General features: G+C 40.7%; 4 protein-coding genes across 4 annotated transcripts; 2 read left to right on the forward strand and 2 right to left on the reverse strand.

Annotated features, from left to right (window-relative positions):
• Positions 1-2,317: 2,317 nt before the first annotated feature.
• On the reverse strand, positions 2,318-2,584 carry N7471_003529 (uncharacterized protein; the record flags this gene model as incomplete). The annotated part of the gene is made up of 1 exon (XM_057276249.1): positions 2,318-2,584. One exon carries the CDS (start codon positions 2,582-2,584, stop codon positions 2,318-2,320), a length of 267 nt encoding a protein of 88 aa, XP_057140887.1.
• A 35-nt stretch (positions 2,585-2,619) lies between these two features.
• N7471_003530 (pepsin-like aspartic protease) lies at positions 2,620-3,859 on the forward strand (the record flags this gene model as incomplete). Its single annotated transcript, XM_057276250.1, has 2 exons — positions 2,620-2,939; positions 3,001-3,859. 2 exons carry the CDS (start codon positions 2,620-2,622, stop codon positions 3,857-3,859), a joined length of 1,179 nt encoding a protein of 392 aa, XP_057140888.1.
• A 1,560-nt stretch (positions 3,860-5,419) lies between these two features.
• N7471_003531 (5'-methylthioadenosine/S-adenosylhomocysteine nucleosidase family protein) lies at positions 5,420-8,291 on the reverse strand (the record flags this gene model as incomplete). Its single annotated transcript, XM_057276251.1, has 2 exons — positions 5,420-6,712; positions 6,771-8,291. 2 exons carry the CDS (start codon positions 8,289-8,291, stop codon positions 5,420-5,422), a joined length of 2,814 nt encoding a protein of 937 aa, XP_057140889.1.
• A 1,043-nt stretch (positions 8,292-9,334) lies between these two features.
• On the forward strand, positions 9,335-12,380 carry N7471_003532 (SANT/Myb-like DNA-binding domain-containing protein; the record flags this gene model as incomplete). Its single annotated transcript, XM_057276252.1, is given in 5 exon segments — positions 9,335-9,668; positions 9,680-10,089; positions 10,139-10,483; positions 10,539-11,604; positions 11,682-12,380. Coding segments are annotated over 5 exon segments (2,784 nt in total), but the record flags the coding sequence as incomplete, so codon positions are not given.
• Positions 12,381-23,586: the final 11,206 nt, after the last annotated feature.

The following is a 23,586-nucleotide window of genomic DNA, read 5'->3' on the forward strand; positions in this document are numbered from 1 at the left end:
ATGAACTCCGTCATTATATGCCAATTATTGAGTCGTAAAATAAGAACCTGTATGATGAGCTAGCACAAAAGAGAGTCGGTATCACTGGAGCAATACAGACATTGTACTCGGCCTAAACAGAGAGAATTGAGATCGCACTTGAGGATACCCACGACAGCCAATCATCGGCCATTTGTATGTATCCACACGGTAGCAAGCGAGATCTAAGCCTGACTGGAGGTCAAGCGACTGAGATCACCGAGATACGCTGAGAGCCCGCCGAATATTCCAGTCGTCGTGCGTTGCGGGCTGCATAACGCTTGTACACCCACTGATACGCGCTACAACGTTTGACACCAACTTCATCCAGATTTAAGCCGTTACCCATGTTGTAGCAATGCATATGTATCAATAGATTATGAACGAGGGCCGCCAGCGAAGTGAGTAATAGGAATTTCCAGTAAGGTGCTTGATACACACAATTTCCCGAGGGGTACGGGCCAAGCCCCATGACGTATGTGTAGCTTAAAATGAAAATTCAAAACATTGACCGTTTCTGTGGCTCGCGTTCTCACTTAGATTCCATGAGTTTAACACCAACGCGGCCGTTTTGACCAGGGTCTAGGTGGAACCGACTCCACGCTAGACGAATTTGACATGCTGGAAGTGCTTCTCAATGAAAGCTTTGACGACAGTACCAACGGCGAAGGCTAGTCTGGGGCACTCAGATCCCAGTTCGTGCAGGTTGCGACGTGACCCGTACTTTCTTTTTTGACTTTCCCCTTTCATCCGTTTTAAACTATTTACCCCTGTGGGATCTCATGCTTGGCACCTTTTGCGTGACTGGGCATGCGTGGGCTGTGATTTGGCGTCGGTAATTTGATTGAAACAATACTTGGTCTCACTGCCTTTCTGATCCTCCCGCTTGTGCGCATGGCATGTTTTTGCTTTTTATTCTTTATTCTTTTTACTTCTGTCGTGCTTTTATATTAAAGGCCCGACCGGTCTCCGTCGGATTTATGAAGGCGGGCCCTGCTTTCACCGCATTCATCGTTGGTGGAGTAGATCTTCACATGCTTAACTTTTCTTTAAACTCCAGCCTTGTCGGTTAAGGCTTGCAGATGGCTTAGTTTAAATTCATGTCTCAGATTGAGGTATGATGATGGAAACACGGTCGGCGAAGATTGTATGAGATAGATTGAATGAGAGACTCCCGGGTTACGATTGGATATTTCACAGTCGCATATGTAAGATGATACTCGACACCCAGTAAGATTAATCTCGATGCCTATTGAAGAGTGTACTGTATACTAGCAACTATGCAACTGTGAAACAGCAGTGTAGAAACTGCAACTTATCGCGATCTACTGCTACGCGAGAATTGTCTCAAGAATCTATCAGAAAATGATCTTTCTAGTGCATTACCCGATCAGGTTATTGCAGTAATATAAAAGGGAGGACGATGGTCGTGAAGATCTCATAGCCGGACCCCTGTGCATCGATAAGCGCATCAGTTGAATCAGTTGAATTAGTTGGACATGAACCACAGGCCAACGTTCGTTATCCTTTATGAGAAATGGGAAATATCTCCGAGTCAGGTGCAGGGACCTAATGCAGGGTCGATCGGATGGTGCACTTAGACAATAAAATTTGTTTCAAATTGGAAGAAAACTGGGACGGATAAGACCCTGACACTAATCAGCGCTGTCAGGGACCCAATTACCGAGGTTTGCTCCATCACACTCTAATGCGCCAACACGGGAGATCGAAAGCATTTAGAGCGACAAAGAAGATTAACAGGCACTGAATTCTAGACGACTGCCTCACCAGTGGATCCGACGCTCCAATGACGGACGCGCATCATCACATACAAGTGCGCGATGTGACCCTGATTGGAGGCGAAAGTCTACGATTTGCTCGGTTGGGTAACGATCGGCCGTCTTCGTCTCAACTATATTCGCAGTTGGTCGGTCTTTGGAGTTTCTGGTGTCCCTTAGATCTAATACGATCAGGTCATGTTGTTTCTTCTTCTATCTCCTACACTCTATTCCCCACACACATAGGGTGATGAGTCTCTGGCCGAAGGGTGATCTCGGGGACTCCGCTGAATGGGTGTCAAGCTTCCTAGTCTGCTCGTGTTGAGGCCTTGGCCGGAGGTCTACGTTCTGTAATGTTAGCTTTCCATAGCCAAGCCTCTGTAGCTTCACACATCACAGTCATGGAACATCACGCCCCGCCTTCTGTGATTGACTGGTGCTATCTGACGCCTCAGCTCCCGGAGTCGGAACTCACGCGACACCCGTCTCCCCCCGGCTCCATACTGGCGGAGTCCGTCGTCTCATTCCGTCTGGCCGATGGAGTCCGTTACAATCTCGAAGTCTACATCCCCGAGTCCCAGCATGTGCTGGATCGGCACCACGGGCTTCCTAGATGAGCAACTACTCCTCCCGTGTGCCTCGAAAGGTGCCATCTTTGATGTCTTGTTCGGTCCGCGGAGATCAGGCTCCAAGATGAAACAATCCCAAGTCCCGGCTATAAAGAAGCCTTCGTCTCCGGCGTGTTCTTGGATAGTTCCAGTCCACACAGCTTGTCTTCCACACTTCATTATATAGAGTCATTCTTTACTCTCTTTCTTTCAACATGGTCGTCTTCAGCAAGATCACGGCCGGCCTGGCCTGTCTCTCCATCGCTTCGGCTGTGCCGCACGGTGGTCGCAAGAGCAGCTTCACTGTCAACCAGCTGGCTCGGCCTGCCGTCAGTCCTAAGACCCTGAACTTGCCTGGCATGTACGCCAATGCTCTGACCAAGTACGGCGCATCCGTCCCTGCCAGTGTCAAGGCTGCCGCTGAGAGCGGCTCAGCTACCACTACTCCCGAGAACAACGACGTGGAGTATCTGACTCCCGTCAACGTCGGTGGCACTACTCTGAACCTGGACTTCGACACTGGTTCCGCTGATCTGTAAGTTTACGCATGTATGCTCTTCTATCAAAATGACAAGCATCTGACTTTCTATCTTTAGCTGGGTCTTCTCTTCCGAGCTGCCTTCTGCCGAGCAGGCTGGCCACAGCATCTACAAGGCCGGCCGCAACGGCACTAAGATCTCCGGCGCCACCTGGCAGATCCAGTACGGTGACCAAAGTTCGGCTAGCGGTGATGTCTACAAGGACACCGTCATCGTCGGCGGCGTCAAGGCCACCGGCCAGGCCGTCGAGGCTGCCTCCAAGATCAGCCAGCAGTTTGTCAACGACAAGAACAACGACGGTCTACTTGGCCTGGCTTTCAGCTCGATCAACACCGTCAAGCCCCAGGCTCAGACCACTTTCTTCGACACCGTCAAGTCGCAGCTCGACTCCCCTCTCTTTGCCGTCACCCTGAAGCACAACGCCCCAGGTACCTACGACTTCGGCTTCCTCGACAAGTCCAAGTATACCGGCTCAATTGCCTACACCAATGTCGACAGCTCCCAGGGCTTCTGGATGTTCACTGCCGATAGCTACAAGATCGGTAGCTCTTCAGGCGGCTCCATCAAGGGCATTGCTGACACTGGCACCACTTTGTTGATGCTCCCCGACGACGTCGTCTCCGCCTACTACAAGCAGGTCTCCGGTGCCAATGAGGACTCCTCCGCCGGTGGCTACACCGTTCCCTGCTCTGCCAAGCTGCCCGACTTCACCGTCTCCATCGGCAGCTACGACGCCGTCGTCCCCGGTGACCTGATCAACTACGCCCCTGTGAGCCAGGGTAGCGACACCTGCTTTGGCGGTATCCAGAGCAACTCGGGTCTTGGCTTCTCTATCTTCGGTGACATCTTCCTTAAGAGCCAGTATACCGTCTTCGACTCAAATGGCCCCCGTCTTGGTTTCGCTCCTCAGGCTTAAGTCACCCGTTCCTTAAGCGGAACGCCTCTTACTTTTGTGGGGATCATTATGCAATGCTCCATAAGGGAAGTTACATATACATAAGTCGAAGAGAGCTGGCTAGGGGGCTAGCTTGAATTTGTTCCGGATAATTTTAGCTCGACATTTGGCCGTGGTTCAAACCTTGACGCGATGGGGCTTGTATATATATGTGTCTTATATAACCCGTGCAGCACATAATACATAGCGCATTAGTGGAAGACTTTGTTTGCTTTGTAGATTGAATGATAGAAGTATATGGATTGGTCTCAGGCTGATCGTAACGTTTGGACAGTGGCTTGCCCATGCTCCAGTAGATATAGTCTTTTGATAGTTAAACAACTCGTAGATACAAGTCATGACCAATACGGGGTGAGGTCCTGCTATTGTGTACATGGTTCATCATTATACCAAAAGACCTATAAAGCAACAAATTGTATCCATTCAGGCGGACAATTTGGAAAAGCAATTTTGCCTGGTTCTGGGTATTCCATGTCAGTCTTTCTGTTATCGAGTAAGCTTTCGGGATTGATATAGTGTAAATCAACCTCCATTGGCAGTGTCACTCGAACTATACAATATACCTGAGCTTGAAACCGAGTCCTGTTAAGTACAGAGTGCTAGTGAACATGGTACCTATCGGTGGCCAAAGAAATGCGACAGAGATTATGTAGACCTTGCCGAAAACAACAAACTTTAAGGCCGCGGGAGGGTCTTGTTGACGCAGAGCTCGTCCTGCGAAGCACCTTTTACACTCGCGGGGCTCAGGGCAGCGAGGGGGCACATTTTTACGCTCGCGGGGCTCATTGGCTGTGAGGGAGCGCAAGTCTTACATCGCTAGGCTCGTGGCAGCGACAGTCGTGGTCACGGAAGCTCTCAGGCCCGTAGACACGAGATTTCTTCCTATTTTTCTTTTTATTTTTCTTATTTCCCCTTTAGCTATATACCCCTTATAATATGCCTATTAATAACGTAACTAGGATTTGTGTCGTCGTAAATCATAATGTTGCTGTTGCTGTGGGTGTCAACATAATGTTTATTGACGCGGGATGAGTTGTGGTTCAGGAGTTGATTGATTTCTGCATTTGAGATGTAGCCCGCGGTATCAGTGCAGTCTGCCTTCTCAGCATTAGAATTCAGTCGACTTCCAGTGAATTTGCATAGCGGGCCATCGCAGTCTGCATCGGCCATTCTGAAGGATCTTCCGTAGCTGCTTACGCCAACAACCACCTTGCCCGAGTCCACACCAGCCTTGGTGATTAGGATTTTTGGTTAGTCTTCTGGATCGCCTGTAGCGCGCATTTGCTGCTACAGGGGATCGAAGGTGACGTTGGTCCTGAGTTTGTTGTCTATGTTTATTGATAGGCTAACTTTGGCAAGGACCGAGTAAAGGGATATAGGATACCTAATTGTGGCCAATAGTCCCACTTTTGGTCTAGCGAACTGTACCAACGACCTTCCGAGTATATACTTCGATCTATTTAAGGGAACAGGAAGAATAATTAGATGCCAAATGTTTCCCACATATTCATTTAATATGTATCACACCGGAGTAGGTTCCAGATCATCAAGCTGCAATTCCCGAAAAACCTTTTCTAGATTCTCAAGACCCGTAATAACATCACGATAGAAAGCCTCTTGAAGCGCAGGACTCGCAAAGTCACTGTCATGCCCAAAGTCGCAGTGCAGGCATTTGTTGATGATGATTTTAAAACTCTTGCTCACCATGCGGTAGCTATCGTCTACTAATCTGTGCGCTGTGAAATAATCCGCAAAGCCCTGTGTTTCTCCTTTTTTGAGGTCGACCGGTTGTTGTAGGGTTCTGAGGGGAGCTTGGTATGCAAGTTCGAGGAACATGACACCTAGCCCAAAGAGAACAGGGTTACGGATGATGTGATGGTAATCGGAGGATCGGGGGTGAGATCTCATTGAGGAGTTTGGTGCTCGGATAGATGTGGTCATATATGGTAGGACGTGTTGTGCCTGCTGGAGCAAGGAATCGTGATATCCGAAAAACTGAACGTCGTCACTACGCCATGCCTTGTTGAGCCACGGTGTAGAATGGTAGTAGAGAACAGCAGTGGCGAGATATCTGGCTAGTCGGACGCGCTCGTAGAGACCCATGCCTCCAGTGGAGTCGGTTCCTGACAGTGATATCAGTTGGGAGAGTGATGTGGAAGCGGTCATGCTGTTGGTCTGATTTCCCATATATGCCAAATGTTTACAGATATCGTTGTCTCCAAGAAGCCCGATGCAACCATTACATTCTTTTTGGTGTAAAGACCTCTCGACCACGGTGCAGAAATTCCGTTGGAGGTAGAGATTTGGGATTCCAATAATGGGTTCTTCAGGGCACACTGATTGTAGAGGCCCGGGTAAAAGACGAAACTGTACACGTTTACGAGATGTTGGTGGACAATGTGCTTCGTTAAGTTGTCTTGGTCGTTTGAGAGAAGAGTGACCCCTTGATGATGATGTGGAGACCGGTTGGGAACTCGGCTCGGAAGATTTGATGGTTGATTCCACATTAATCCAGACTGCCTTCCCCGGCACCATGGGATTCTGGATAAAGGCCACATTGAATCGCACTCGTGTCTCATTAAGGTCCGGTTGGAGGGATAGATGCACGTCATGGACAGAATGCGCATTACAGGCCGTTCCAAGAGCATCATAAAGGCTACAAGCGGCTTGCTGGACAATGCGGAAGTGCTGAAATTCGCGGCGACCTTTGGGAGTTTTGGCTATTTTCGACTCTTCTGATAGTCGAGGCTGTTTGCGTTGGGGGATAGAGGATGCAAAGACCTGAACCAGGGATTTTAAGTCTTCTACAGCATCCTGAATATAGGGTCGATTAGTTTGTAGGGTGGTGAAAATTTCTCTGTAGGTGTCTCACCTTGAGCCTGTCTGCGGCAGTCCTGTGCTGTACTTTCGCCTTAGTAGCAACAGGAAGACGCCTTGTGATGTCGTCAATCTCCTCAAGCTTCGTTCGGATTGCTAGAGTCAGCTCCAGGCAAATATTTTTCGACGAACCGAGGGGATTGTTAAGAGAACCCGAAGCATCCGACGACAGGATTTCCACATTACTCGAGAAGATAACGCGCTGGGTTTTCAATGTGCTCTTAAGATCAACATCTCGAGGCAAATACTTTCGGTGTTGTTTGAAACAGGTAAGTGTAATCTTGAAACTCGATTCAATTGTCGGCAAAACTAGAATGGTCAGCTTAGGGCCAGCTAGTTTAGAAGGACAAAGATTACCTTGTAGTAGGTCATCATCCCTGGTATCATGATTCTTTTGTGACTGATATGCTTCGTCACAATGAGTTGACTGAGTGGATTCTACTTCGGAAAGAGTATCGAGGCGAGAAGAATAATATCCTTGTGTGGAACCCTTAAGCTGTCTGTCACTTCCTTTAGGCTGATCAATAATTGCCCATTGTTCCAGTAGCGACCTCATACACGCAGCGGCTGTTGCGGCTGTGTACCTTTGCCATATTTTATCCTTGTGACTATCAGCATAGTCACACACCCCTTTTACCACGATACAGGGCAGATTATTACAAATGCCTGCACCCTCCATCTCAAACGCGATCACATTCTCCTCCGCAGCAATTCTGTCTCGGTCCTCGCCAGACTTCATGACCGTGTCTCCTGAGGCTATTCGCCCGAAGTGGATATTGATCCCACCTGGTGATGGACCCGAACGAACAACCAATTCCTTCCAATCACATTTCAACGTTTCACATGTGGCCTCCTGGGCCTTTGCGCAATGCTCGTCCTTCTTGCACTTCCTGCATCTCGAGGGAATATGATGCTTATGATGGTAGGTCGGCTCGAAAAGTCGATCTAGCATTCTCGCAGGGCTGCGATAGTCACTGATTCGCTTTTGTAAGGCAGTGAGATGGTGATGGGTCCTGCCGAGTAAATGTTCACGACCCTTTCGACTTTTGATTTTGTGCAAGAAGGCTCTCACTTCGATATTCACAGCAGAATCGGTTACTATCTCCTTGCGTCGGAACCCCGCCGGAAATCTCCTGCCGAAGTCGTATATCACGATCTCATCACTGATGATTATATCACCAAGGAATATATCGTTGTCGGTTCTGCCTGGCACCCCTCCGCAGATTCCAACAATCAACGCAAGTCGGATACCCTGAAAGCTCGATCGGAAACTCGCTGCGACGCTTGCTGCGTGCCCCTTTCCGATGCCTGGCATGTATGCCAACACGACATTATGATCGCCGATTACCCCAGTTCGATATGCATTCTGGTCTCCCGATGCCTTTCCGTATCGATCGCCATCTTCATCCCAGAAATAGTCGAAGAGTGCCTCTACAGCGTCGGCTTCCAACTGTAGCGCGCAGATAATTGCGACATCGAAGTCCCTCCGGCGTTTCGGTGGCAATGGACTGGCCATCGTCGTGTCTGTCAGCAGAGTAATATGGTAGGTGCTTGGGAATAAGCGGCTTTTCAGCAAGGTTTCTTGCGGGTTGGGTGAGTGTGGAACGGGTCAGCCTCGCTATGTCAGCCTCGTAGGAAATTACGCTTGGACAGAGCAGGTGAGAAATCTTTTATAAAGAATACACCACGTGCATAAGCGCTACGTATTGCCAGTACGTACTCAAGATTTACAGTAGATAGTGTCAGGTTGGAAGATAACCGTACGGGCAGGTATCAGAAATTTATAAGATAGTTAATTGAATGAGTGCTTTTTTCCGAGGATCTGTTGAAACGATCCAGGGGTTATCTACGTATTACGACACAGTTCTTCCGCAGATGGCGATAGGTACGTACCTATCGTGGGCGGGTGCTGAATAACGCCGTACAGTGTGGGGAATCCACGGTATTTTACCCCATCTGAGTTGACCGATAAACGCGACGTGTACAAGATTAACTCGCGCGTTTTTTGTTTAATCGGCGGTGTAGGCGATAGGGGAAGGTGGTGTGTAGGTGGGGCCGGCCAAGGGGGTGTCAGAACTTATGAACAGTCACTGTATGTAGCTAGTTATAACGGAAATCTATGATTTGACATCGTATGGTATCATTCAGTGGTATGTAACTGTCTAACTAAAATGACAAAACTGACAATTTCAATGGACATGATAACAGACATAATGACAAAATGTAATATGCACTTTTGTATGGCATCCTGCGTACCACGGTCATGTGATCTTCTGGGGTAAAATACCCTGTAAAAACCATGTATTCAATCCCTCAACTTTCGACAAGTTACTTACCTGTCCCGTGTCCAGTTGCATTCCCCAGCATGTAATGCGGTGCCAAGATAAAGATAACCTTGGAACGCATTCACTCCCCCACACTAGGTAAACTGCTACTCTTAATCATATATGTTAGAAAGCATATTCCGTACTGTTTCCATCACTATTGGCTTACATATGTAAGGCCTTTTTTTGGTTTGGGGTAAGGAGGGTAGTTACTTTACCAGCTTTGCATTTTCAGCCCCCAATGGTCGCACGGCTTCGCGCCTTCTGACACTCGATACAATCTGCCGTTTATCACCAGCAGCACGATGAAAGCAACAAAGGAAACAACGCAATTACTGAGTGACTGGGTCATATCCAGAATCGATAACAGCACTCAAGATCCAAACGTCGGCTTTGTTGAAACTCTATATCATACCTGCTCAACTGCCCTAGTCTATCTTTGGAGATCACGATTTCGATTAACACCGCACGACCCGCATAAGAACACCTTGAAGAAGGATGTAGCGAACATCCGACTATGGGAAGAGAACTTCCTCCCGGTCACCTCGACACCATTCTGGGACAATCATGTCATTTGAAGACGAATGTGGTCGAAAATTTGAAGGGGATCGGCAATATTCTGATGCCCTACTTCGCGGGCTGCGACATAACCACAACTAGCGGACAAAACGAAAGGACCTCCGCATGGGATCTCTCACAGGAACTTTATACTCAGTTAGAGAAGGCAACAATAATGCTTTCGGCTGAAGAAAGTTCTGACTCGTCTTCAGATGACGAGGTTTCCGACGATTCATCTTCAACCACTGAACGCGAACAAAATCGCTTCGGACGAATCCACTGTTATGTCAGCTGCTTGATGGATCTCGTACCAGTGATCGAAAAGCATATTTCTCTTTTGCAGTATAAAGTGGAACCACGGCCAACTCCCCTTGATAATGTGATTCGTTTATCAGAGAGTGCGCGGCCTTTTGCCATGCGCATCCGAGACCGGTTGGTGCCCCCCCGGGGGTTTCTTCGCCTAAGCTGATGATCAAAATAGATTTACAATTGCACTAACTCCCCTGGTGGAGCGACTCGCAGAGGCTAACTGGGAAAGGTCCATCCGTATCAGAGCGCAAGAAGAAGAACCATATCTCGCGGACCATGACGCTCTGACCTTATTTAAGCCCTACTCCCTGTTCAATGATTCTGGTCTTGGGACATCTGTTCCTACAAGGTCGCAGTATGCCGCCACTGCCGCCTCCCATACTTCATTCCTCTCAATTGCCGGAAAAGAGGCCCATGGTCGCCCCCGAGTGCCTTCTCTACCGCAGGAAGGCGGGATTCCTTTTCAATGCGACTACTGTCGTAAAACCGTATCTCTGCGAAACCGGATTGAGTGGAAGTACGTATTTGAATGAGCATAGTATCATGGAACTGAATTATAACTGACTGAGTAGAATACATGTTTTCGCGGACTTGCAGTCGTATCTCTGCACACATGCAGAATGTGAAGACGCAATGAAAACATTCCCAAGCCGTAAGTTATGGGCTGATCACGAATTCAACGAACATTTCACTCGAATCCAGTGGCGCTGTTTTATGTGTAATACCACCACCGTCACCCAGCAATTGTTTGTCGACCATTTGATTATATGCCACGACATCGCACTGGCTAGGCATCGTTTGACAGCAGCAATCTCAGAAGCTCAAGAGACAGTCTTGAAACTGGAGTTCAAGGATTATAAGTGTGCGTTATGTTCACAGGATGGTTGGCAAACGATGAAAGCGTACGCAACTCATGTAGGACAACACCTGGAGGAAATTTCATTGGCATGCCTTCCGAGAGACGAAATCGGTAGTAGCGATGTTGATTTAAATTCTGACACATCAAGCAACGCGACGAAGGGAAGCTTGCTTGGACGCTTTTTTATAGATAGCCGAAAAGCTTATACGGATTTGGGAGGTGCAAATGTCCCAGCTACAGGGCTTCCGGATGCCCCATCTTCATTCGTCGATACTACGATTCGATCATCCAAGCAGCAGACGAATATGACACAGCTAAGCGTTGAGCGCACGGAAGATCTGGCGAATCAGGATGTGGAACCTGACCCCGAAGCAGAACAGAAGCTCATGGATAACACACTCCCTACTGAGGCTGTTGAAGTGCTTGATGCGAGAAGCAGCAGGGAAGTCCAGGTCAAGCACACTTCATCATCGAAGCAGCAGTCACTGTCACCCCTTCAACAACATCTGACACCACCGGTACCACAGCCCTACCCGGTATCCTACCCAGCAGAAGACTATCCCAGGCCTGTACAGGATGTCGAACCTCGAGCAAAGGAAGACATGGATGTCTTTGATGCTTCAGCGTCGACTGAGAAACCGGAGGTCGGTTATGGATCGTTAAAGCCCACAAGCTACTGGTCGGTGCCTGAACAACGCGACTTCAAAATGATGCTGTCCCACTTCGGTCGAGACTTCGAAGGCATATCCAAGTTTATGAAGACGAAAACCACAGTCATGGTGAGATGTTTTGCGAGTGGATTTCTCCTCTTTTCCGCTATTTTTTGCAAGTCAAACTGACACTGCGGATAATATAGGTGAGGAATTTCTTTCAACGGCGTCTCGACTCCGGCCAAAAAGAGTTCGAAGAGATTGTGGCAGAGGCAGAATCCAGGAAAGCACGCGGTGAGCCAACAGGCTCGCTTCCGGTTCCCAGTGTGGCGCCTAAGCGGCATTATGAAGCAACATACCTAAATATCACGCATCATCGACCACAAGTAGATGGTCTCCTCTCGTTGGAGGCTGATCATTTGGTGGTTCCTGCCAGTCTGTCGGAGAAGACCCAGTCGACGTTTAACAATCAGCAGCAGGATCAGGAGAGAGAGCGGCGACGCGCGATCGAGCAGCGGCAGGCAGAGGAAAATGCGAAAGAGGGATCGCGGAGACAACAACTTGCTGCCCCGCAGGCGCAGGACCAACTCTCTGCGCAACAGCAACAAAATCATCAGGGTGTTCCTAAAGTTCCTCAACACGGCCAGCACCCACAGATACAGGGTCAACAAGACGAGCCACACCAATGCAATCTGCAGTTAACAGCCCAAGAACAGCAGCAAATGACGATGCCAGCCGCACAAGCGAATAGTGGCAAAATGGGTCAAAACGGACTGCCCATGAACCAAGCACAGAGGTACACCCATCTCTACCAACAACGACTGCTTCGCATGCGACATGATATGTCGACACGCTATATGGCTCAGTATGGCCCGCCAAACCAGTACCCTCCCAGTGTTGCGCAGCAGTATGGCCCTGGGCTGGAAAAGACAGCTAAAGCATGGATCCACGAGGTCATGCAACGTGAGCGGGATGGCGAGGAGTTTCAAGCCTATAGGGGAGGGGGGAGTGAGGCTGACTCGGATTACAGTTTAGGATTTTAGGGCCTAAGGCCTATCCTATAGGGGAGGGTGTACTAGGCCCCCAGTTGTATTAGGGTTTTATTTTTTTATATGGGAAAAGAAAAGTGGGCCCGGGCCCAGTTCAGTTAATTTCCATACCCACAGTTCATTTAGTAGTTAGCGTCGGATCATACTTAGATTTTAAGAAGTTGTATTCCTATCCCATATGAGGCGGCCGACCGAGCCTAAGTAGACTTCTCTAGAGCCCAATTGGACCCGGACCGAACCCAACCCAACCCAACTTTGGGTTGGGTTTTGGGGCCAAACCTTGGACCTAAGCTGGGTTTTGGGTTATACTAGATAACCCAACCCAACCCCTAGGTACCCAATTGGGTAACAAATTGTTACGCACTGCTATCTGGTCATAGTTAGGTTAGAAGGGTTCGGTTATACTTGCCTTATGCTTCTCAGGTTTCCAACGTCAACGATCTGTTCTCTCAACCGTACTATTGCCTAATAGGCCTTACTGTAGGATAGGTCCTATTGAGGTATCGAGGAACGATACTAGGTAGAGCGCCGAGGAGATCTATACCGAGGTATTGGTCTACTCGTAGGTGTTTGTCAAGTTATAATTAGGTAAAGAGTCACTGAAGTTCTAAAGGTATATATAAGTAATAATATATGATTGAAGACGAAGAACTAAACTAAGTATATAAGAGAGTTGTAAGCAATTTAGCAAATAATATATTATAGCCTAATGGTAGGTTATAATATTTTATAAGGAAGTAGTATTAGATAAGCTATATATAACGTATTTCACAAGCGAGTGGCCACCCCAACCAAAACGCGTCAGTTAATTTAAACCCTGCTTCTTCAACCACCCACCATGCCACCAATTCGCTCTCAATCCTCTAGAAATTCAATAGAGCAAGAGGGTAGGCTTTTGTTAGCTATCTAGGCTTTTAAAAATGGAGATATCAGCTCTATTTCTCTTGCTGCGCGTACCTTTAACGTCCCGCGTACAACTCTCCGTAACCGAATTAATGGAATGCAACACCGCGCGATTTCTCGCGCCAATTCATATAAATTGACTACAACTGAAGAGGAATCACTTCAAAAATGGATACTCTCTATGGATTCTCGTGGATCAGCGCCCCGGCCTTCTATGGTTCGAGAGATGGCCAATCTTCTTCTTTAATAACGTGGAACCACCCCGGTTACTTCGGTCGGCGAAAATTGGGTTACGAATTTTGTTAAAAGGCACCCTCTTCTCTCCTCCCGATTCTCGAAACGGTATAACTACGAGCGCGCGAAATGTGAAGACCCGAAAATTATTAGGGAGTGGTTTGATTTGGTTTAAAAAACGATCCTTCAATTTGGAATCGACCCCGATGACGTTTATAACTTTGACGAGACTAGTTTTGCTTTGGGATTAACGACACCTACGAGGGTTATTACGAGGAGTGAATACTCTAGGCGGAGAGCACTTAAATAACCTAGAAATCGAGAGTGGGTGACGGTGATTGAATATACGAATGCTTCTGGCTAGGTGCTTCCTCCGTGTGTGATTTTTAAAGGAAAGGTCTTCCTTAAATCCTAGTTTACCGGCCTTCCTAACGATTAGCGTTTTAAAGTGAGTCCTAATAGTTGGACTTCGGATGAAATTAGACTTCGCTAGCTTGAAAAGCTCTTTATTCCTACTACTTCTTCACGTACGAAGGGGGGGTATCGGCTTTTAATACTTAACGGATATAGAAGTCATTTAACGCCGAAATTTGATTAAATTTGCGAGTAAAATAAGGTGATACCAATTTGTATGCCTACTCATTCATCCTATCTTTTACAACCTCTCGATATCGGCTGTTTTATAGTCTTAAAACGGTCTTATAGTCGGGCGGTTGAAACCAAGATGCGGAATGGGATCAACTATATTGAGAAACTTGACTTTCTTAAAGCATACCTAAAGGCACGAATTAAAGCTTTTAAACCGAAGACAATTAAAAGTAGCTTCCGAGCTACCGGTTTAGTGCCATTTGCACTAGATCAAGTGATTTTAAGGCTTAATATCCGGCTTCGAACGCCTACCCCCCCTCCTAGCCGGGGTAGTGAATCAAGTCGAAATTTTACACCAAAAACGCCAGCTATAGAGAAAGAACTACGTTAGCAGACTTCATCAATTAAAGCTTTACTTCGTATAAGATCTTAAAGTCCATCTAGCCCGTTAGATCGTGCATTAAACTAGCTTATAAAAGGCTTCCGTCTTATAATGTAAGGTGCTATCTTACTCGCGAAAGAAAACAAGGAATTACGCGCCGCTAACGAGAAGCAGAAGCAAAAGCGTACTCGATCCCGACAGCAGATACTAGCTGAAGCAGGGCTCACAGTTCAAGAAGCTTCTTAATTGATTACTAAGCCGGTGGAAGCAGATGAAGCACCTCCCTCCCCTCCACGAAGAAGCCCTTCGCCGGCTTTACAACCACGTACACGGGCGCCACCAAAGTGCAGTGGTTGTGGAGAAATAGGGCATAAAATCAATAGATGTTCAGCTAGATAGATGATTTTAGTGTATTTAATTTAATGGAGTTTTGGTTGAGGTATATGCATTTGAAATTAATATATTTGGTTGGGGTGGCCACTCGCTTGTAGTGGCCACTCGCTTGTGAAATACGGTATTATATAATGTCTTATATAATATATATATAAATATGTATGTGGTTATACTTATCCTAAATAGGTAACTCAGATGGCGATGGTAAGATTAATTAATTGTTATATATAGGAGTCTTTGCTTCTTATATAGTTCATTAGGAGGCAAATGATGAGATAATCTATGATATCTTTATTACCTCAGTATGAGATAATCTATGATATCTGTATTATCTCATTGTCTATGGTATTAGAAAGGAAGTCATAATATAGTTTTTTACTATATGTAGGATATCTAGGGTTCTTCCTAGATAGAGCCAGTAATTTATATAGGATCTCCTTCTTACCATAATAGAAATATACTATACTATTATATTATACACTATTATACGCTATTATACACTATTATGCTAAGACGGCTACTATAACTAGATACCGCAAATTCTCGAAGGATGAATTCCTATACTTAATTAGCGAAATTAGACGAAAAACCTTCTAGCCGTATATAATTAAGCTTAGATTCAAATTAACTAGCCTCTAGCCTATTAATTCTAAGCTTATTACTAATAAATTGGAGTCGTATAATCTATATTATAATAACCGGTAAGATACTCCGTTAACTAGCTCTTAAAACACCGAATTTAGCACTCCAAAAATAGCTAAGAGAATTCGAAGAATTAGCTATCGTCTCAATTAATACGATCCTACCACTCAGCGTTTTAAAGATAGGCTAGTAAAGCTTATAAAGGGTGCTAAAGCGTAGGCTATACTAGCTCTCTAGCTATAGCGGGAATTCGATTTAATATAAGCTATTATAGGTGCTCGCTACGCCCGGTATAATACTTCTCGACGCTATACATACTTAGATAACTGGTATTATTAGTTTATCCTAAGTCAAAGAAATGAAGCGAAAAGAATATAAATTGACTAAGAAAGCCGATTAAGAAAAAACGAAGCGGAAGTGGAAGAAGGTGTTAGTCGAAATTAGGAAGTATAGACGAGCGAAAAAACGCAGGGGAAATTGATCTAATTTTATATACTAGTAGTAATTTGGTTAATTGATTTATTTACAATTTTTAATTAATTAATTTACTATATGGTGGTATACTAAATGGTAGTCAAAGTAAAATATATAAAAAATCTACGGTGTGGATGGGATGTACGGTATGGATGGCGGACCCTCGCTATACGAGGGTCTATAATTTTGGTAAAAAATATAAGGGCCGGTTAGTAGTTAGTAGTTAAAGGAATTGCAGCTCAATAAAGCCCTTAGATCACTATCGACCGTTATGACTTATCACTAGAAGTAGCTAGGGAGGAACTAAGATATTAATATTTATATTATCTTTATCCTCCGCACTTTTAGAATATAACTTATCATATCTATCAATTTCTACTAATTCCTAGTTATTACTATCTTAGCATAATAGTGTATAATAGTGTATAATATAATAGTATAGTATATTTCTATTATGATAGGAAGGAGATCATATATGAATTACTGGCTCTATCTAGGAAGAACCCTAGATATCCTATATATAGTAAAAAACTATATTATGACTTCCTTTCTAATACCATAGACAATGAGATAATACAGATATTATAGATTATCTTATACTGAGGTAATAAAGATATTATAGATTATCTCATCATTTGCCTCCTAATGAACTATATAAGAAGCAAAGACTCCTATATATAACAATTAATCAATCTTACTATCGCCATCTGAGTTACCTATTTAGGATAAGTACAACCATATACACATTTATATATATATTATATAAGATATTATATAATATATATAGCTTATCTAATACTACTTCCCTATAAAATATTATAACCTACTATTAGGCTATAATATATTATCTGCTAAATTGCTTATAGGTTATGAGCCCGGCTTGCTATCTATTTCCTATTTAGGAAACTCCGAAGTAACGCCGAAATATTTCCGAAATATTTTCGATATACTATAAATAGTATACATATACTATTTATAGTAATATATTATATATAGTATCTATATAGTAGATACTATATATAATAACACTTATATACTATATTTTAATATAGTATATTATCAAATTTTCGATTATATATATACTAAATATCTAGTATATATATATTATATCTTACTATGACTTCTATAGATAAGGTATATCTCCCTAAACTTAGGGGATCGGAAAATTATATTATATGGTCTATTAGGGTTAAAGCTACCCTAATTAAAGAAGACCTATTTACACCTATAGAAACGCCTTCTATAGGAGTAAAGAATAATAAGGCTATATCTGTTTTAAAGCTTTATTGTGATGACGGCCCACTCCTATATCTTAAAGATATAGAGAGTGCTAAAGAAGCTTGGTTACGTCTCGAAGCCCTATATAACCCTAAAGGGTTTACTACAGAGTATTTAACTCTAAAGGACTTCTTTAATACTACATTAAGCGACTTTAACTTAATGGAGGAGTACCTTAATAGGGTTAAAACCTTAGTAGATAACCTTAAAGGAAAGGGTATTGAGCTTCCTAATCAAGTAATAATAGTATGGGTCTTAAATAGTCTTAATGAAGACTATAATGGGTTTATATAAAATATAACCCAATTATTAAGAAACAACCCTAATGTATATACAGTTGAATCTTTATTCTCTAACCTAATTGATGAGGCTAGAGGTAGAGAAGTATATGCTAATAAGGGTAGTCATTATACGAATATTATGCTGCTTAAATATAAGCAACACAAAAAATCGTATAAAAATAAGCCTTTTAAAGGAAAATATTGCGAGCATTATAAAACTATTAGTTATAATACTAATAGTTGCTAGCTATTATTTCCTAATCTAGCCTTAAAGAACTGGATTCCTAGGCGTAAAAGAGCTAAATGTTACGCACTGCTAACTAGTCACAGTTAGGTTAGAAGGTTTCCGGGTTATACTTGCCTTATGCTTCTCAGGTTTCCAACGTCAACGATCTATACTCTCAACCGTACTGTTGCCTAATAGGCCTTACTATAGGATGGGTCCTATTAAGGTATCGAGGAACGATGCCAGGTAGAGCGCCGAGTAGATCTATACCGGAGTATTGGTCTGCTCGTGAGTGTTGTCAAGTTATAATCAAGTTAAAGAGTCACTGAAGTTCTATAGGTATACACAAGTAACAATGTATGATTGAAGACGAAGAACTAAACTAAGTATATAAGAGAGTGTCCTTATATATCCTTCGTATCCTACTCCCTAGGTGACTCCCCTAGAGTCACTATTAGAGTCGCTAGTGACTCCTAGATATACTCCCGTGGAGTAGATCTAGGAGTTACGGTCACGTGGTGATTGCCCAATCGTGGTGGCAGAGGTTTGCTAGTCTATATAGTAATATATGTACCGGATATCCTCTGGAAGTGGGTCTTGCTTAAGGCTGATCAGACTCTTACTCACTAAGCATGATCATAGTTTCTCTTTTCCCTGAATGCCTAGGGATCCTAAGGTATAGGATCTTGCACGTGATCTGATGACAGATCGATCGGTTGGCTCTCGGTGGCCCATCAGTAGTTGCGGTCTCCATAATTGATTGGTGACTAGCATGTCCGTAACACTAAAAAGGCTATTAAACCTCCTATTTCTACTATAAAAGAAACTTATAAAGCTAAAAGGATGATTGAAAATAATCCTAATAGCTTAAATAAGCTTCCTATATAGAAAAGTCAGAATGATTATATTATATCTAATATAGTAGACTCTTCTTAGTCTACTAAAGATATAGATATAGATATGATATCTGAACCTAACTTAGTTACTAAGCTAGATAAAGAATTATACCCTAGTATTTATGATTAGTCTCCTAACGAGACTAATAAAGAAATACTAGGCGATGAATATGAAGAGGTATGTAATCCTTTTTTAGTATATAGTACTATAGCAACTACTAAAAAACCACTAGATAATATAGGGTCTTTAAACCCTATAAGTTAAAAAGTGGACTTTATTTTAGATAGTGCTACTATAATTAGTACTATATATAAAATGGAATATTTTTCTTATTATAAGCCTACTACCACATTGGTTAAATGGGGTAAGGCTAATACTATAAAAGCAACTTATAAAGGTAGTATATATATAAGAATAGATACTAGCTATATATATCTATTAAAGGATATATATTATATACCTAATTTAGGTATTAATCTTATTAGTATTCACTAGTTATTAGATCTTATAGCTTTATTTATAAAAAATAAGGCATATCTATATACACCTACTAAAAGAATAGTTACTATAGCTAATAAGAAAGATAACCTATATTTTATTAAAGCCACTATATTAAAAACTGCTATTAATAATACGATTATAGCTACTAAGACTGATTAACTTAGTAACTCTAATAATATTAATAATAGCTATATTCCTAAAGGAACTACTACTAATAGTATTATTTATACTATTAAAATATAGTATAAAAGATTAGGGCATATAAATATATAGCCCTTAAAAATCATTCTATTTAAGACTCTAGGGATGACTATATCTCTAGAAAATATTAAGGCTTTTCTTAAAGAAAAATGTAAGGTATGTCTATTATCTAAAGATAATAGATATATTTATAGGAAAACAGATGATCCTACTAAATATGATATTTTAGATAGGATCTATAGTGATTTAGGTGGACCTTTACCCCCTACCTATAATAAATATAGGTATTATATCACTTTCCTTAATAAAAAATCTAGATACCTCTAGATAACCTTACTATATATAAAAGATAATGCTTATAAAGCATTTAAAGATTTTAAAGCCTTAATTAAGAATATAAAAAATAGAAAGATTAAAGAATTCTTTACTAATAGTGGTAAAGAATATATTAATAAGCAATTTTAATTAGCCCTAACTAAATATAGTATTAACTATAAAACTACTCCTATATATATAAAGGAGCTAAATAGACTAATAGAAAGAATTAATCTTACTTTATTTAATAAAGTAAGAGCTATACTTATTCAATTAAAAAGCCCTAGTTATCTATAGGGAGAAGCACTTCAAGCTACTACCTATATTTATAATAGGACTCCCTATAAGGCTTTAGGATTTAAAACACCATATAAGGTGTTAAATATAGTAGAACCTAATATTGAAAATATTAAGGTTTAGGGCTCTTTAGCCTATTACCATACTAATAAATATATATTAAAGCTATCTCCTAGAAAGGAAGAAGCTATTATAATAGGTTATAGTGAATATAACCACTATAAATTATAGGACTATAAAAGGCAAAAAGGCCTATAGTTAAGAGATATCACTATATATGAAAACAAATTTCTAGAAAGACCACCTAGAAATTTAAATCTCTATAAAAGTCCTAATAATAAATTAGAGCTTATAAGCTCTAAAAAGAATAATATAAATCCTAATAATCCTATTAAGGATAAAGATAAGGTAATAACTAGAGGAGAAACCTCTAGAATTGCTGCTAACCCTAAATATAGGGTAGAAGTATAAATACCTTTATTATATACTATTAAGGATACTATATTAACTAACTATATTAGCTCTATTAAGACTAATATAGATAATAAGTTTCTTCTAACCACCTTATTATTATCTGAACCTAATAGCTTTGAAGAAGCTATAAATAGTCCTAAAAAGGACTAATGGCTAAAGGCTTACTTAGCCGAGGTTAAAGAGTTAGAAAAGTAAGAAACTTATAAAATTATAAATATACCACCTAATATTAACCCTATTAAGGGTAGATAGGTTTTTAAGAAAAAACCTATAAATAATCCAAATCCGGATAAGGATTATATAACTAATAGTGATAAAACTATTAGATATAAAGCTAGGTGGGTTATATAAGGATTTTATTAAAAATTAGGAGTTGATTTCCTTAAGACCTTTTCTACTATATATAGAACAGAGTTATGGCATCTATTATTAATAATAGCAATTAATAAAGGCTGGCCTATACTATAATATAACGTTAAAAACGCATTTATATATACTAAAATAGATGCCGATATATATACTATCCTTCCTAAAGGAGTATATAGTAACCCTAATAAATGCTGTCATTTAAAGAAAGCATTATATGGTTTAAAACAAAGCCCTAGGCTTTAGTATAAATATCTATCTAGTATATTAATTAAGTTTAACTTTAAGGTTTTTCCTTACGATAAAGGAATCTATTTAAACCCTAAAGACAAATATATACTAATATATCACGTTAATGATATATTAGTCATATATAAAGACTTAAATTATATACGAAATCTAGTAACTAAAATTAGTTACTATATAAAGATAGATGAAATTGGTATAGTGTTAATGTTTTTAGGTAATAATATAAATATTAATTATAATACTAAGACACTATATATAGACTAAAAGGGTTATATAGAGAAGCTATTAAGTAAATTCTTTATATTTAATAATCCTAATTATAAGCCTATTAAAGTACCGGGTGAACCGGGGCTAAAATTAAAGAAAAATAACACTAGTGTAAGCCCTAGTGATATTAAAGAATATTAGAAACAAATAGGATCTTTACTCTATTTAGCCCTAAAAACTAGACCTAATATAACCTTTACTACAATATACTATACTAGATATATGAGTAATCCTAGTAAGGACTATTTTATAGCCCTTAATAGGATTTGGAAATATTTACTAGTATATCCTAATTTAGGATTAGTATATAATTGCTTAGGTAAGGATCTATTTATAAAGGGCTATTCCGATTCTAATTGGGGTAATGATTTAGATCAAAGAAAATCTATATCGGGCTATATATTTAGCCTAACCCTAAATATAGGATTAAATAATCCTATAAGCTAGAATTCTTAGTTATAAAAGACTATAGCACTTAGTAGTTGTGAAGCCGAATATATGGCTTTAAAAGAAGCTACTAAAGAAGCTATATATCTAGCTAATATATTTAATTATTTAAATATAGAGCTAGGATTAGGCTATACTACTAGTATACTAGAAATCTTAGTTGATAATATATTAGCTAAGAAATTAGCTGAGAATCCTGAATTTTATAAGCGATCAAAGCATATTGAAATTATATATCATTTTATAAGATAAGCTATATTAGAAGGAAAGGTTAAAATAACCGAAATACCTTCTAAATATATGCTTGCCGACTTCTTAATAAAGAATGTTAACTATACTATATATAAATCTTTAATTAATCTAGCTAATCTAGACAATATATAAGGCTTATATATATATATAAAGAGATTGAAATCTCTAATAATAAGCTATAAAGCACTCTTTCTAATAATATAGTATTTTATCCTAAAAAGGTTTTGACTATATATTGGTTTTAATGAGACTTTATAACAATTATACACTATATGCTTAATCTTTATATTTAATATAAAGATTAAGGGGGGCTCTTAGTATAATAGTGTATAATAGTGTATAATATAATAGTATAGTATATTTCTATTATAATAGGAAGGAGATCATATATAAATTACTAGCTCTATCTAGGAAGAACCCTAGATATCCTATATATAGTAAAAAACTATATTATAACTTCCTTTCTAATATTATAGACAATAAGATAATACAGATATCATAGATTATCTTATACTAAGGTAATAAAGATATTATAGATTATCTTATCATTTGCCTCCTAATGAACTATATAAGAAGCAAAGACTCCTATATATAACAATTAATCAATCTTACTATCGCCATCTGAGTTACCTATTTAGGATAAGTATAACCACATACATATTTATATATATATTATATAAGACATTATATAATATATATAGCTTATCTAATACTACTTCCTTATAAAATATTATAACCTACCATTAGGCTATAATATATTATTTGCTAAATTACTTACATACTAATAGCTACCTCAATAGCTAAGGGAGACAAGTTTCTAAAGGGACACTACTAGTAAAGTAATCGCCTAAATAGACGCCTAGACAAATAGATATAAGTATACACTTGGTTATTATATAATATACCTATATATTACTAATAGTTCTTAGTCGTAAAGTGCGAATCTATAATTATAAGCGATATAAAAAGAGCCGATAGCTAATTTAAAACGCTATAATTGTGAGTGAATGCTTTTAGTTATTACTAGGAATTACTATTAATTACCACTACCTCAGACGATTCCCGCCTATTATAACTTATGCCCCTACTACGGTTATATTCCTAAGGGAAAAGGAAAAGCCGCTAATATTCGTAAGTATATTAAAAATAAGGATATTATTAGTAGTTATTATATATCACTACCTATTACTAGTAGTTACTAACTACCCGGTCCTTACCAAGTAACCCCACCCCCTTCGGGTGTAGGGTTACCACACCGTAATATAAACTCTTGCTCAACGTAAATTTTAAAGAACGTATAAAATATTTTTGTATTTTTCTCAACGTATAACGCCTATAAAAATCAAAACAAAATCCTAACAAATACTTAAATAGTAGATACATCATCCATTAGTG

This window comes from Penicillium samsonianum (genome assembly GCF_028829775.1).
Source record: "Penicillium samsonianum strain IBT 33392 chromosome Unknown utg000002l_segment0_segment0, whole genome shotgun sequence".
NCBI classification, from domain to species: Eukaryota; Fungi; Ascomycota; class Eurotiomycetes; order Eurotiales; family Aspergillaceae; genus Penicillium; species Penicillium samsonianum.